Raw genomic sequence first — 16,602 nt, 5'->3', positions numbered from 1 at the left:
GTAGATTGTGTATTCATTGGATATGCACTGAATAGTAGTGCTTATCGATTCATAGTTCATAAGTCGGACATTCTTGAAATGAACAAAGGAACTACGATAGAGTCAAGGAATGCAATATTCTTCGAAAATATCTACCCTTACAAAGAAAAGATCCAGCTTAATCCTGGACCCGTAGACGATAAACTACGTGGTGAGAAAAGGAAAATGATGACTACTCTTGATCAAGAGGTTACTGAACCTCGTCGTAACAAAAGGACTAGAGTTGAGAAAACATTCGGTCCAGATTTTATTACATATATGTTGGATAATGAACCGACATCGATCAAGGAAGCATTTTCTAATCCGGATGCCCCATTCTGGAAAGAAGTCATTGATAGTGAAATAAAATCCATCATGCAAAATAACACGTGGGTGTTAACTCATCTACCCGAAGGTTGTAAACCTTTAGGGTGTAAGTGGATTCTGAAAAGAAATACAAAGTTGATGGATCTATTGATAAATATAAAGCCTGACTCGTGGCAAAGGGCTTTAAACAAAGAGAAAGATTTGACTTCTTCAATACTTATTCACCGGTAACTAGGATAACGTCCATTAGGGTGCTTCTTTCGATTGCTGCTCTGCAAAATCTCGAGATTCACCAAATGGATGTAAAGACTACCTTTCTAAATGGTGAATTAGAGGAAGAAGTATATATGGAACAACCTGAAGGATTCGTTGGTCGTGGCCAAGAGAAGAAGGTGTGTAAACTGATTAAGTCGTTGTATGGACTGAAACAAGCACTTTTACAATGGGCACTTGAAGTTTGATAATATAATGTTATCAAATGGTTTCAAAATTAACGAATGTGACAAATGTGTTACATAAAGGAAACTCCTACCAGATTTCTAATGGTATGTCTATACGTAGACGATCTTCTAATTATGGCGAAAGAAATTTGCCTAATTGAAGAAGTTAAACGCATGTTAAGTAGGAACTTTAACATGAAAGACATGGGAGTCGCTGATGTGATTCTTGGAATGCGAATTCTGAGAATGACGAAGGAATTGTGCTAACTCAGTCTCACTATGTTGAGAAAGTACTGAAAAAGTTCAATGCTTTCGACAATACTCCAGCAAAAACTTCTATGGATCTAAGTGTTCACTTGAGCAAAAACTAAGGTGATCCTGTTGCTCAAGAAGAGTATGCCAAAATAATTGGGAGCCTTATGTACTTAACTAATTGTACAAGACCTGATTTAGCTTGTCCAGTAAACAAACTAAGCCGCTATACTAGCAATCCAAATCACGATCATTGGAAAGCGCTAGTGAGAGTCTTGAGTTATTTAAAATATACTCTCGACTTCGGCATACACTACACTAGATATCCTCAAGTACTTGAAGGGTACTGTGATGCTGATTGGAAATCTGATGCGAAAGACTCATTATTGACAAGCGGATATGTCTTTACGATCGGAGGAGGATCAATTTCGTGGAAGTCCACGAAAACTTGTATAGCTCGGTCCACCATGGAATCAGAATTCATTGCTTTGGATAAAGCCGGGGAAGAAGCCGAATGGCTTAGAAATTTTCTGGATGATATTCCATTTTGGACAAAACCAGTACCTCCAGTTTTGATACATTACGATAGCCAAGCTGCTATAGCAAAAGCTAAGAATGGAATTTACAATGGTAAATCCTGACATATCCGACGCAGATACAATACTGTGAGACAATTGATCACTAGTGGAGTTATAACTATTGACTTTGTAAGGTAAATAGAAAATCTTGCGGATCCGTTAACCAAAAGGTTACATCGTGATCAAATGTTCAAACTGCTAAAGGGAATGGGTCTGAAATCCACAAGTTAAGAGACACTTACAGTGGTAATCCAACCAAAATCACTTGGAGATCCCAAGCTTTGGTTCAATGGGACAACTAATCTATAATTGTTCGGCACGAACACTCAATCTCTATTCCCTGAAAAGCTACGAGTGTTATGAAGTACAAAGTGGTGAGGTTGAGTCACTGACTCTTAATAACCCTAAGAGTAGAGTTGGATACTTTAAGATAGGATTACCTATATAAGTGTGAAGTGAGGGCCACTTAATGAAACACTTATGAATCCAAAGAGGTGATCCATGGCCGAAACGGATCAAAACGTGAGAACAAAATGAGACTGAGATAGCGACATGCCAATATTATTGACTAAGATGCACACCAAGGTGGAATAGTTCAATGCATCGTGTCAATTAGGCCACCTGTGCAGACAATGATATTGACTAAGGAAGGTTCAAAGCCACAAGCTACCTATTTTGACGTGTCAATGTCTCTGGAACTGAGCTGTATCTTGTCCTAATTATGGGCATTTCCACTCATGTGGAGGAATATTGGATAACAGGTTGATTGATTATTAATTTAGTTGATAGAATTTTATTTATAAATTTATAATTTTCAAAACCGATTATTCGGTGAGTTAAAATACATATAAGCTATATAATGGTTGTCAGAATGTGGTTCAGGCATATAAATCCCGGTAAGCCACAGGCGCGCGCCGCTCACCCGGATCTACGAATGTGGTTGTGGGTTGAGAGATTAGACTTGGGCTTGATGAATATTAGACTTGACGAAGTTTATTATACATAATAAAAAATATATATATATGTATATATTTGAACCCAAAGCCCAAGAAAATAAATTTAGATAGACCAAAATATAGTGATAATGCACATAGTTGCATGCATGAAATTAAAGCACTCTAGTGCATGAAAAAATTAAATTAAATGCATGTAGTTTGCATGCAAGGAAGAAACTTGCATATATTATTATATATGCATAAAATTCAAATATTTTTGAATAATGAAATAAATGCATGTTAATGCATTTGATGCATGCAAATTAATGGAATTCAAACCAATTTGAATTGGTCCTCGTCCGTTTTACCTTAAGCAATCAATTCAAAGTTTAATTGGTTTTGAATGAATTAAAGTCTCCCTACTTGTACATGCCTATATAAAGGCATTGTCTCTTTCATTTAAACACACAACAAACCATTTTTTCTCCCATTCTCTATAATATATATATTTTATTTGTTTCCGGCGATTTTTCCGGTGAGAGTTCAATCAATATTCCAGCCTTTTCCTTTCTAGTTAAACCTTCCGACATAGTAAAAGTTCGCCTCATTTTAGTTCGTCGGAGCTCCGAAATATTAGGGTGTCACCTAATTCGGAGACGAACGTCGTTTCATCTTTGGGAACGTTGCGCCACGAACCGGAGGCACTACCGGGGCGTATTCGTTTTTACGGAGAGAAGTTCTACCTCGACTCGACGTGATTATCGAATTATTTCGATAAAATTATCGTGATGATCAAATTTATTTTGATAAATTGATTATCGAATTTATTTCGATAAAATTGTTGTGATATAAATTATTATTATATATCTAACACTAGTCAAACCAACTAACTAAATCAAGTAACAATTAACAGCTAATAGAATTAGCTAACGACAAAAGACTATAAGCTCATTGTCAAACACCATTGATCTTTGTGGGTTAATGCTTCATAATATATTTTGGTAGCATGTTCCTTTGAGTTTTAGATCAAAGAAAGCCAATTTGAAGATTCTAACGAAGAACACGACGAACGTCTAGAAATTTTGGGATGAATTTGGAGACTAATTATCTTTGGCTTTAACGGTCTTCCATGGATTTTGGAGTCTTAATCTTTTGTACCACTTAAACTTACTCCAAAAAATATCAACTATATCGATTTATCAATCAATATTGAATTATTTGTCAAAATTAATAACTTTCGATGGATAATATTTCAAATGACATAAAAAAAAAAAAATTGTAGAGAGAATTCAGAGAGATGATCGAAGAGTTTTTTAAGATTTAAAAATATCTTTAAGATAAAAAATAATAGATATAAAATAATAATAGTATCTTATGTATTCGTATAGTAACTCTGAAAAATTGGTCAAAACTAAAAAAAATCTTTTTAATAAGTGAATGTCCAAATCGAACTCAAAAAATAAGCTAATATTCTATATTTTATTATTACTTTTTTTAATGAGTTACACCATATCCTATATTTAATTAAAAAAAATTAAATTGAAAATTTTAAATCTTTCTAAAAGTAAAGATTATTTTACAAGAATTACTCCATCCGTCTCATATTTATATGTTTGCTTTTTATACAGAGTTTTAGAAATATTAGTATTATATTATGATATACTCTCTCCGTCCCAATACAATAGTCTTTTTACCATTTTTGTCCGTCCTAGAACAATAATCTTATTTCCATAAATAACCATAAAACTATCCTACTTTTTTTTCATTTTTATTACACAATTGCCGTTACTTTTTACACTAATACACTCATAAGGGCAATTTTTTTTTTATTCATACAATTTACTAACTATCAATATAATATCAATATTTCTTAAATCTCGTCCAACCCAATTACGATTATAGTTCTGGGACGGATGGAGTAGTAGAAATAAAAGTAAAAAATTAAATTAACTTTATTAGTATTGTAATACAAAGGTAATGATATTTTTATAATATATTGTAAATTAAAAAAAAATAAGTTTAATATTAAATAGATAGTATAGTTACTAAAATGACAAAAAAAATATTTTGCTGAGACACGTCAAAATAAAAAAAAAAAAATTGGATAATTTATAAAAAGACATATGGAGATGGAGTAATATAAAATTAATTTTAAAAAAAATTGGTATAAAATTAACGAAAAAAATAATACTAATAAATACGAGAGAGAGGGGCAGGCGCAGCTCAGCTGGGTTTGTACGACGCAATAGCGAAACGACGCGTTGCGTTGTCGTTTTGTTCGTCTTCTCACGTTTCATTTACATTACACCTCAACGCCCCCACCACACCGCAACCACGCCAGTTCGTTCTCTTCCACTACTCTCCCATTTTCCATAAATTCACTCTCCTCCCATGCTTCATCGCAATCTCCACAATCTAAGCGTGACTGCAACCAGCCTGATTTCCCAAGGTATTATATATATTCTGTTGGATTTTGTTTGTTGGAAATGGTTCGAGGTTGAAACCTATTTCAAGCTCCTGGCTGCTCTGTCTTTTTGGGGGCATTGTGCACTCGATTAGGTTTGATTTGCATTCCAGCTATATATAATTTAATCTATTGTTTTCGTTTCAGTTTGGACTTTGGAGATTGCTTAACTATGGTGGAGCAATCATTCATGGAGATATCCGATATGAATTCGAATCAATCTCGCAAGCGACGGCGAAAAATCGACCACAGTTCCGCAGCTTCATCTCCAGCGGACTTCCGCACTCGCTGGAAAACCGAAACCGAGCAACAGATCTATTCGTCGAAGCTCGTCGACGAGTTGCGCCGCCTCCGCCGCCCTGATTCCCCCTCCGCCGCCGTCCGCGTCGTTCGCGACGCAGCCGATCGAGTGCTCGCCGCCTCTGCCAAAGGTAGAACTCGCTGGAGCCGCGCGATTCTGGCGGGTCGGCTGAGTGCGAGGCTCGCGCAAATCAATAAGCGACATAAGAAAGCCACGAGAACGACAGCCGGCTTGAAAAGGCCGGCCGCCGGCGAGAAGAAACTGCCGCCTCTGCAGCGGAAAGTGCGAGTACTTAGCCGGTTGGTCCCCGGCTGCCGGAAATTGCCGCTGCCGAACCTTCTAGAAGAAACGACGGATTACATTGCGGCCCTCGAAATGCAAGTCAAAGCCATGACGTTTATCACGGGACTCCTAAACGGCGCCGTTTCCAGCGGTTGATCGACCTCCTGATCGGTCGCCTTTTTTTATTTTTTATTTTTTCTTTCACTATTTTTTTATTTGTTAAATACTACTACTTGTTTTGTGTGAATAATTGAGAATGAATTAACCAAATTACATTCCGTGATACCTTTCCGTTAAGTTTATTAAATTTAAACATTTATAACACCGTATAAATTAATTTAATTAATTTTATAATATATATATATATATAGAGTAAGGTGAACCTATTTAAAATTTATATCTCTAATAAATTTATGAATATTTAAAATTCTATTTTTTATAAAATTAGTTTATCTTAAAATACTTATTTATTTATGCTATTTAAAATGATATATTTTACAAAATGATATTCATATGAGATATAATAATATTTAAAATCTTTAAACATATATTTCAAATTTATTTAAATTATATAATTATTAATTTTTATTTTAAAATTGTTAATAATATTACTTATATAAAAATATAATAAAATAATACTCCTTTCGTCCACTTAGAAGATTGACATTTATTTTTGGCTAATTAAAAGTAATATAATGACATTTTTGCCTTTACTTTTTTTTTATATAAAAGTAATGATGTGATGTAAAGTAAAGGTATTTGTGAAAAAAAAGTAAAATATTTAATGAAATGTTAACTTTGTAATTGTACGTCCCAAAATAGAAATATGTAAACATTTTATAAATGGATGGGGGGAGTACTATAAATCACTATTATTAACTAATTAAACTATTTTACTTTAAACAATATGTTTCATATAAAATGATTTATTTCAAATGGAAGGAGTATATTTCAACCATCCAATTAATTAGAGTATGTGTGCATTATTATTATTATTATTATTATTATTATTATATATTTTCTTATAAAGTGAGAATTCGACGCTGCTACCTGTTCTAATATTCTATAAACTAGATCGGACAAAGTAAGTGACACTAGACGAACCATATATGATAGATAACTTGTGACGTTGGGAATTTAAACCAATGATATTATTATTATTATTATTATTATTATTGGAAGTAGTAGCAGTATGTAGTTAAAAGCTTGATATTTAAGTTGGAGAAAAAGGACAAGATAGAATAAAGTAGAAAAAGTGTAGGAACAGGCGTAGGCAAAAGCAGCCAAAAAAACAGCCTAATAAGGAGCAGCAGCCCTGCTGTTGGCTCTATTGTCAAACACACCCACGCCTACGCACGTGGGACTTCAGCAGCGGATTGGATTGGATTGGATTGGCGTGGGATCACATATCCTACTCAATAGCCGATACCATTTTCTTACACAGCACCAAACTCAAAATCCTATTTTGTGTGATGATGTTAGAGATCTGGTGCCTTTTCTAATAAAATGTTCTATCGGTTTTCTATCCAATAACTATTTTGTAATTATTTTTTAAAGTGAAATTGGATTGAAAACGTCAACAATATTCACTACACATTAATATAATACTTCATTCGTCCATTAAAATTAGTTCATTTGGGCTCGACACGGGAATTAAGAAAAATAAATATTTTATTGAAAAACTGATAGATAGTTGAGGATATTTTTGAAAATTTAGTTAAAAAGTAAAATAAATGAAGAGAGATAATGTAATAAAATTAGTGGTATTTGTTGTAAATAAGTGTTGAATTGAAGGTAATAATTAAATGTTTATTTGTTAGCTTTGCCAAAATTAGTAACGAGATAAATTTAGTGGACGGACTAAAAAGAAGAGTAAAAATAAATTTTGCGACGGAGAGAGTAATATTTTATAAACATTGATTGCATCTCTCTTTTATATCTTCAAATGATATTTTTGGCACTAAACCCATCGTTTTTATTGCCAATTGTCTATTGAAGTATATATAGGCATGGCTCCGACTAGTGGCCAAATTGGGATGAAATTTGAGCGGGGCTAAATTTTAAATTTATAGTAGCATTATTAAAAATTTTAGAATAAAATTATTTACTGTATAATCCTGCACTTGTTAAAATAGAGGTTCTTGTAATTCTTCGTTGATTGAAATAGGAGTGGGGTTCCGTCCCTGGCTCCGACTTAGCTAACTCCATGTACTTGGAAGATTTTTTTTTTTTTTTTAATATGTAAGAGTGGTCGAATTGGTGTGATAGATAAATTTGTAATCATAAAGTCACAACCAACCCTATCTAGTACTCCCTCCATCGTGCAAATGTGTGTTCATTTGACCGAGCACGAGTTTTAATAAAAGTGATTAATAATTGTTAATTTTTCCTTTTATAGTAAAAAATAGTACAAAAATACAATGATTTTTTACTTAAAAAAGAATTGAGAATATTTTTCGATGACCACCCAAAAAGGAAAGTGGACATAAATTTGAATGCCAGAGGGAGTATATATTTAAAAATTAGTGATTATGTATTTTCATGATATTTAAAAAATAATTTTTTATTTTTTATATCTAACTAGTTAACTTTCTTCCGTCTTTGCATAGTGATCAAATTTACTATTACGAGTTAATAAGAAAAAATATTAAAATATATGATATAGTCTCCCTAAACATTATAACTTTAGACATAATTTGTTTTATTTAATTTTTTTTTTATTGAAATACTAACTGAATTGATTTTATTAACCAAATTGGTAACTTATATTGCTTCAACAACTATTATTCATTCTAAGTTGTTCTTTTTCTACATGCAAATTGGGATATCTTTTTCTATGAACTATAGTCTACATACTACTTCACCTATTTGCATTCCATAGTTTTTTTTTTTTTTTTTTTCCTTTTCAAAGAAATTGAGTTAGAAGTCTTCTTCTATATACCGATTTAGACCTCCATTTTACAGTGCCAACCCAAAACGGCTAAGTTTTATCTCCAGGTCAATGTGCTACAAAGAATTTAAGAAGTATTGAATTGACTATCTTTATCAACCATTGTCCGGTCTAGATAAAGGCAATGTTTCAAGATTGACTTGAACTCCATATCCCTAAATAGCTTGTGTGAAGTTGTTTTCTTTGCCTTTGTCCTTCCTTGATCCCCATATTTATTCAAATATGTGGATCTTGTACATCATATATTGATGTCTTCCTTCAAACTAATAAAATAATAGTGGGGCTCTCTATTTCAATTCTCATGGTTGACATCATTGAATGTTTATATCAGGAAACTTAGCATTTAGCCCGCGGTCTAATCATGAAGTTTGCGAGTGTCAACATGCATATTGAATATTTTTTATCACTATTTCTAATCATGGAGGATAAAGGTTGAAGATACCACATATAATATGATTCATTTATTATTGTTGTTTCAGTCATGTATTGGCTATTTTTTAATCCTTTTAACATTCCCGAAAAGGACTAGCCGGTGGAAAATAAGCATCACATCTATTGAGTCTCTACCTAACAAGGTTAAATTTAATGTTTTTATTCAATTATAATGAAGGCTAATGCAAGGCTTTCTCTGTGACAGTCACCACAACACTGATCATCCATAATCAATTATGGATATTCTCTACAAAATCAATAGCCTAAAAGTGATTAGAGATCAAATCTACCCACATTTCGAATCATAAAAAATAGTATCATATTAGAGAAATTGTCTCTGTTCGCTAATACCTTTTCAATAGCACGCCCTTCTATTGATGCACTAAAGTATAAAAGCTTGAGGTGATGTAACTGCTCTTTTCGAGTTTGTGGGAAGACAATGACTTCTTGAAGAAACTTTTCTCCATTGAAGAGGTTTGCTTCATCCATCTCAAATTTGTTATCCATTTTATTCTTTTTAGAACCATTAGCTCACGAGGCTTCTCGTTGGATTATATGGATTATAAAATAATAGCTTGTTGCCCATTAGGATATATTTTCTCATTTATTGATTAGTCTTCCACCATCTAGGATAATTAGTCCATATCCTAATTTTTTTAGGTCTATATATCCTCTGATGTTATGTAGTCTAGCCTAGGTCATTGGACCGTGCTTGATGGTTTATAGGTTTTTATGACATGTTGATCATGTTGTTCTGCAAGTTATCTTGCCTTCTAGGTTGGGCTTGATAGCATACGTACCTCTATAGCCTTTGACTTGGGATTTTTATAGTAGTAGATTGTCTATTTAAAATCAGTTAGAAAATCCGAGAGATCAACATTGCTAAGTAGACCCAGAACCTATCTCGAAAGTGACTCATTGAATCTGATTTGACTTAGAAAATATGGTAGAAAGATTAGTAGTGAAGTAATATCTCAATTCATCAGTTTCAAGTTTTGAAATGAACAACTAATTGGTCATAAAAAATAATTTCAAAAATACAGTGTTAGTCCAATAATTGAAGTTTACTTTATCTTTTCATGAGTATCTATAGGCTAAAATAAACCATTGTATCAGAAGATAATTCGTGAGTGGAAGTTTTATGTAATCATTTTTCCGCAACACTCTTCCATACAGAGTCATATACATATATCATGGTTCTCTAATTTACCGAAGGATATTTTTATCTTACTTCATTACTTTAATTAAATAGTATATTATTACTCACTAATTATTTCATTTGTAAATTCCGGACCATTCTTCAATAGCATTCATTCTTCCATCGAATCTCAAATTCATTATGCTATTTATTTGTGATTCATCTTATTGTTTCACTGTTATATTGCTTTCTTCATTTACTTTTTCTAGTGTAATTTTAGTTTTAGGCCAATTCAATTTTCTCTTTCAATGTTCTGATAAAGTATTTTGTGACACATTTACCATAGGTAAATACTATCCAAGAATATTGATAAAAATAGAAAATAATGATATTTTATTAATGGATAAGGAATTGAATCTGTGTTAACACTAAGAAAATAGTAAAATAAGCTAAATGTGAGAATGTAAATGAAAGGGGTGTTGGACATGCGACTCATATTACAAGTGGTGTCAGTCAGCCGACAAAATATTTAGAGCGAAAATTTAATTCTCATGAATGAAAATATGATAATGATTATAATGATAAAAATAATTGAAATTGACCCCTAATTATAGCCATTGACAGAGCTTTTTTAGAAATTTTGTGGTCATTGACAGCTAATACCCAATTAGAAGTGTTGAATTGCAGCCGTCCAATCCCAAATATACAAATTTCAAGAATGGATCTTCCTCTTACGCTGAATTGGATTTCACAGTCTTCACAGGGTAAGTCAAACTAGAGTTTAACTAATTTCTTCACGGTAGTAGCCGACTCTCAATTGACTTTGCAATTCATAAGCCTTGAATTTCAAGAAATTTTTGCAATTTGAAAACACAGTTTTCACGTTTTTTGCTCTATTTCCAAAAAATGGAATTTTGAATCCAAATTACAATGGAAAAAAGCCAGTAATACCTAAGTATATCAAATCACAAAAAGATAAGAAAAAACATACAATCCATAAGCATATTGGCAATTTTAGCAAAAACATTCATTCAAAATTGTGAGATAACTTTGCAATAATAATCAGAAAAAACATGCGTTATCAAATCCCCTCATACTAAATCTTTGTTCATCCTTAAAAAGATCTAATAAAAAATATAATCAACAAAATATTAATACTAGTGAATAATCTGGTAAACGAGTGCCGCGATGGTGCTTAAGAATAATCTTAATGAAACAAGCAATCCAAGAAACCACCATCTAACTTTGCTAAACTAATTAAATTTAAAGGCAAAACAACATAAAACTCATCATTCGTTTATGAAAATTGCACAAAATCCTCATATTATTTTCAAACTATATTAGATTTCCCTGTAGTTTCAATAACACTGCATTTAACTCTCATTCTGCATTCATAGCAATTCATTATTATCAAAAGCTAACTTAGAAGATACAAAATTTTTTTACAAAATTTCACAAAGTATGGAATGAAATGAAACGATGTGGACACTTACTCATTTAGTCACTCAAATCATTAGTTTCATTGTGAATCATCCTATTTATTTACTAAAGTCAAGTTCAAATTACTTTGTTGGCATGCAAAGATTATCAAATAAAGAAAATTCATATGCTTGTAAAATCATTGTCACTGATAAAGCCATGCAATTTTTAACAAATATGGATAATACATTCGTGTAAGATATGCAAATTGAACCAAATTAACACATAGTTACACAAAATACAAATTTGGTGATTCGAAGCAAGATACTTTATTCAAATTCTCCTGAAGCGTTGAGAAATGTGATGCACTTGACATTCAAGTACATTGATGTGGTTTGTGAGATTCTCTTCCAGTGCATCTATTTTCGTGTTTATATCGGCGAGCCTCTCATTGATGTTGGCAAACCCCTCATTCAAAAAATTAGTAAAACTTTTGAAAATTAGAAAGTTTTTTATGAGGTTGCCTCATTGGTTTTTAATACGGAAGGGGTGCATTAAAGCATTTTAATGTAATCTATAGCCTCATCATCAACTTGTCATTGCTTGTGGTCCATAGTTTCCTCAGCTTCGCATTAGAGGCGATTGATTTTCTCTATGCACTCATCTTTTTCCTTTTATATCTTTCTCTTAGGCCTCTCTTTCCTTGCTTACTCTTTGGCCATTTTTTTCTCTCATTTTTCTCTCGTTATTTTCTTCTATTTTGTGTCCTTTTTACCTCACGGAGTGCATGCTCTTCAGTTTTCTTGTGTTTATGTTCCAGGTTTCACTTTCTTCTTTTGGCATTAACTTTAACCTTAGATATGAATTTTATTGCAAACCTTTTTTATGCCTTTATTAATTCCTCTGCCTTTACAGCAATTATTCTTTCATCATCATCGAGGTCATTAGTTTTTAGAATGACCATTAGGGGTAGGATCAACATTGTACTTTGGGGCGGGCATATAGGAGGTTGGGTTGAGAATGACGGAGCCAGTTGCTTGCTCAAGGGAATGTGACATTTCTTCATTTATCTCAAACTCCATAAAAGTGAATACGTCGTTACCCAGCCCCAGTAGTGGGATTGACTTGAGTTGGCTTCTTAATAATAGTACCCTATCGAGATCAATCTATTGGTAGTGACTCTATATTCTCTTCCCTATAGGTAATGAATGAGAGTTGTTGGATTCATGTTCTGGGGCAGGTTGGACTGGCTGAACAATTTGGACAGATTCGTTCTCTACTATTTTTTTTCCGATTTTTAGGGAGGTTGGGATTTGTGGTCACTTTGATCTTTCTTTAGGGCTCGATATACGTTAACCTTATTATGTGTAGCCAGTTCTTACTTATTGTCAGAGGCGCCGGTGGGTGGAGATCGTTTTCTGTTTTTATTTTTGGCATTACAACTCTTTTGGCCTAACACAAACTTTGTATCAAATGTACGTCATTAAATTTATGAAATTCTCATTGCAAATGGATATATCGTAGCTCATAATCTCTATAATGTTGATGTAGGCATTCCCAAGAACTTCATGATGGGGTACATATGTTGCACTTTAATTTCCTTCATATGCAAAATGCAGTAGATTCACATGCAAGACTACTTGACAAAATTTTGTAGTCTTCGTTATTACATATCCAAACAAGTCTTTTTGCGTTGATGATATATGCATTGGAGAAAATCTCAAAAAGCTTTAAAAATGATCATCGGTGTAGGTAGATATCTTCATGAGGCTTTTTCATGTGCTCCTGATAGGTAGATCAGTCTTCAAACTTAGAACTCATTGATTCTATGGGGCTCACATGTACTATGTACCTCGTGACAAAACTGATAATAAGTTCTTCTCAATTTGTAGTTTTGTATAAAATTTATGAATAATGGCGGCATTGGAGAAGTCCACTAAGTGTTTTATTAAGTGAGCCTGTGTTAGGCCATCCAGTTGATTGAGAATCAGTTAGGCCGGTGTTAGGCTATTCATTTGATTGAGAATTGATTGGTCTGGTGCTAGGCCAACTCCTGTGCATTGAAGAGTTGGTGTTAGGTTGTCTAATTGATTGGCAATAAGTTGGGTCGGTGTTAGGCCAACTCTTATATATTGATGGGCCGGTGATTAGGCCATTCATATGATAAAAAATAAATTGGTTTGGTGTTAGGACAACCTTCTGTATTGATAAGATGGTGCTAGGTTATTTGATTGGTTGAGAATGGATTAAACTAGTGCTAGAACAACCCCTAGTAAATTATGGATTCCGGTACAAGACATGTCTAGACTTGTGTGATGATTAAATATAGCATGATAATTTATGATTTACGTATATTTTATTTCTTACTCAACTTTAGTTGATGATACTATTTTTCTCCATATGAAGTTAAATTCAGGACCTTCGTCCACTTGAAGCATTGTAGGAATGAAACTTTTATCAAGCATGCATTACAAACTTATTATTACACATTTTCTAAATTTGAGATACATTGGGAATTTTGAATATGTGTAATGACCTTCTACAATTGTATGTTTTGAAGTACGTGTAGGTGTTGGAAAAAATATTATATGACTTTCTTGAAGAAAATTGTTTATGCTCGCCATTATTACATTTTAGTCTTGGCACAAAGCCACGACACGTCCATACATAATTTGTTTCGGTGTCGGCGTGTGACATTCCCATAGAATTTTTGAGGTGGTTATACTTTATAAGTCATGCAAGGTGCATTGTGTGGAGTTGGTCTTGAGTTTCTAGGCTGGTTTAATTCATTTCTTAGCTCTTTTTTTCTCCTAAAAGATCTTTTATCTTCATCAACCAAAATTTTAATCTTCTTACTCATATTTAGCCTCTATGAACTCTCTACTTCTCTTTAACAAGTCAATTATCTTTATAATTTTCCTCACAAAACTTTGACCTAGCATTCTCCGAGTTCCCATACTTTTTGAGTTTGAGTTGAAATTTGTGTGGTAGGTAGTTGAGTGAGCTAAATCAGGTCGGAAATTAATCGAAAAAGGTTAGACCTAGCTTAATGTGAGTTTGAAATGACTAGATTGGATGTATCCATTGCTGGCTACATCGTGGTGGATTAATTTTCATTGGGTTTGAATTGAATATGTGGTTGGTAGACGAATTAGACCATATGAATGTGTGAGCCAATATCCCCTTTGACTGGCTACATTATGTTGATCCGGCCTTAAGGCCTTGAATAGATAGAGAACATGGTTAATTGTTGGCCCAACAAGATTATTTGATTTAGATCGTCCTTATATTTATTTTTTGTGCATGCATCAATCAAATGTTCTATTAATTTTTAATCTTTATCTACAAAAAAAATAATTATGATAAACAATTATTTGATCTCAAGTAATCTTTTCAAATTTTCATGAAAACATCTACCCGAAAGGATTTTGCATTTTCCTAATCAAGATGAATGACTTGAATATAGATTGTGTTTGGTCATGTTAGATTGTGAAGCCTGACAACAAATCTAGAGCTTAATAATAAGGCTTGGGCTTTGTTGACATATGCCAGATATATACTTTAGGTTTTAGTCATATATATCCTTATTTTTTTATTCATTTTGATATAATTTCTTGATTCTAGTTTAGTGAGTATTTTACTTTAGCAGCGCTCCCGACGTTAATCAATTTAGATTGAACTGTATAACTAAGTTTTGTTGAAATTTATATTATTTTCTTTATCTTGATATATTTTTATGACAACGACTACACCTCTTACTTTCGCCTTTCAATTCCAAGAGTAATGTCAAGTGTTTTACTTCTCATTATCGAAGGTTTGTTGAAGCTATACATAGCTTCAATTTTCTAAAAGTACAATCATAGTCAATATATTTATAGTCATGTATAGTACACTTTGTTTCTTACCTCTGGCCAACACCATGACTCATTTGAAAAATTTTCATATCATTAGTCTAATTGTTGTGGCATGGCCTTCATCGTCTAACTGTCTTATATAGTTCAAATTCTTTTTCATCTAACATTATGCAACTTCCATTCACATCCATTAAATATTTTGATTATGATCTCCACTTTTTCCACAATTTTCAACAACTCATCATTTGAAAAATAAACTCTAAAATTTTTAGATGTGTAGTTTCCAAATTCCCACTGTTATTATTGGTTTACAATAGGTACAAAAGAAATATAGGATAGGTTCGAGTCGAGGGTTTGGGCATGGACCATAATATATAGGTAAAATTGCTCATAATTTTTCTATAATTTTGAAATTTAGCGTAAAATCTCCTTATACTTTAAAAATTGCATAGTACCCCAAAAACCTTGATGAAACCCCACCGCCATAAAACCTCCATTGTGCGATGAGAAGATGATTTCCTATATATATTTTTTGCATGGCGGGGGGTTTTATGCAATATTTTTGAAAGTACAAGGGAACGTCATACAATTTTTAAAGTAAAGTGGGAATTTACGTTGAGTTTCGAAATCACAGAGGGGTTTCATACAACATTTTTTAGAATATGAGGGGGCGCCATGCAATTTTTATAGTAAATGAGAATTTACGCTGAATTTCTAAATATGAGAGTTATGTATATATAACAAGAGTTTACTCTGCAATGATGACATTTGTTTTGAAAAGTTGTAGTCAACTATTCAACATAATCTAAAAGCGTAGAAATGCAACAGGTAGTAGTTGTTTGTTTAATACTCTCTACGTCCCGGATATCGTGTCTGGATTACTGTAGATACAAAAATTTAGAAGAAGTATAATTAGTAAATAATTTGAATTATAATGTATTAGTGAAAATACGTTATTATAAATAATTATAAATTAAAATTAAGATAACTAACTAGTCTAATTAAAATTTTAAAGAAAATTTTAAATTAAAGAATTGAAAATGATATTAAGATGTGTAATCTTTTTTCAAAAATTAAAAATAATAATATAAGATATGCGACTAACAGAAACGAAAATATGGACACAATTTAGGTGGAACGAAGAAAATATAAATTAGCATACTTATCTCACATAATTAAGACGGTAGAATGTAGATTAAAATACTGAAAATG

At 32.5% G+C, this 16,602-nt stretch overlaps 1 protein-coding gene across 1 annotated transcript; it reads left to right on the top strand.

Moving 5' to 3' along the window:
* The first annotated feature begins 4,803 nt into the window (after positions 1-4,803).
* LOC127260710 (transcription factor bHLH149-like) lies at positions 4,804-5,880 on the top strand. The gene is made up of 2 exons (XM_051288591.1): positions 4,804-4,999; positions 5,162-5,880. Exon 2 carries the CDS (start codon positions 5,187-5,189, stop codon positions 5,751-5,753), a length of 567 nt encoding a protein of 188 aa, XP_051144548.1. The 5' UTR covers positions 4,804-4,999; positions 5,162-5,186; the 3' UTR covers positions 5,754-5,880.
* Positions 5,881-16,602: the final 10,722 nt, after the last annotated feature.

This window comes from Andrographis paniculata, unplaced genomic scaffold (genome assembly GCF_009805555.1).
Source record: "Andrographis paniculata isolate CXL003 unplaced genomic scaffold, ASM980555v1 Contig62END, whole genome shotgun sequence".
Taxonomy (NCBI): Eukaryota; Viridiplantae; Streptophyta; class Magnoliopsida; order Lamiales; family Acanthaceae; genus Andrographis; species Andrographis paniculata.
Note: the sequence above shows the minus strand (reverse complement) of the source record. Positions and strands in the feature narration are given on the sequence as shown.

Excerpts from the sequence above, each read along its gene's own strand:
- LOC127260710 (XM_051288591.1), top strand. The coding sequence starts at position 5,187 with ATGGTGGAGCAATCATTCATGGAGATATCCGATATGAATTCGAATCAA.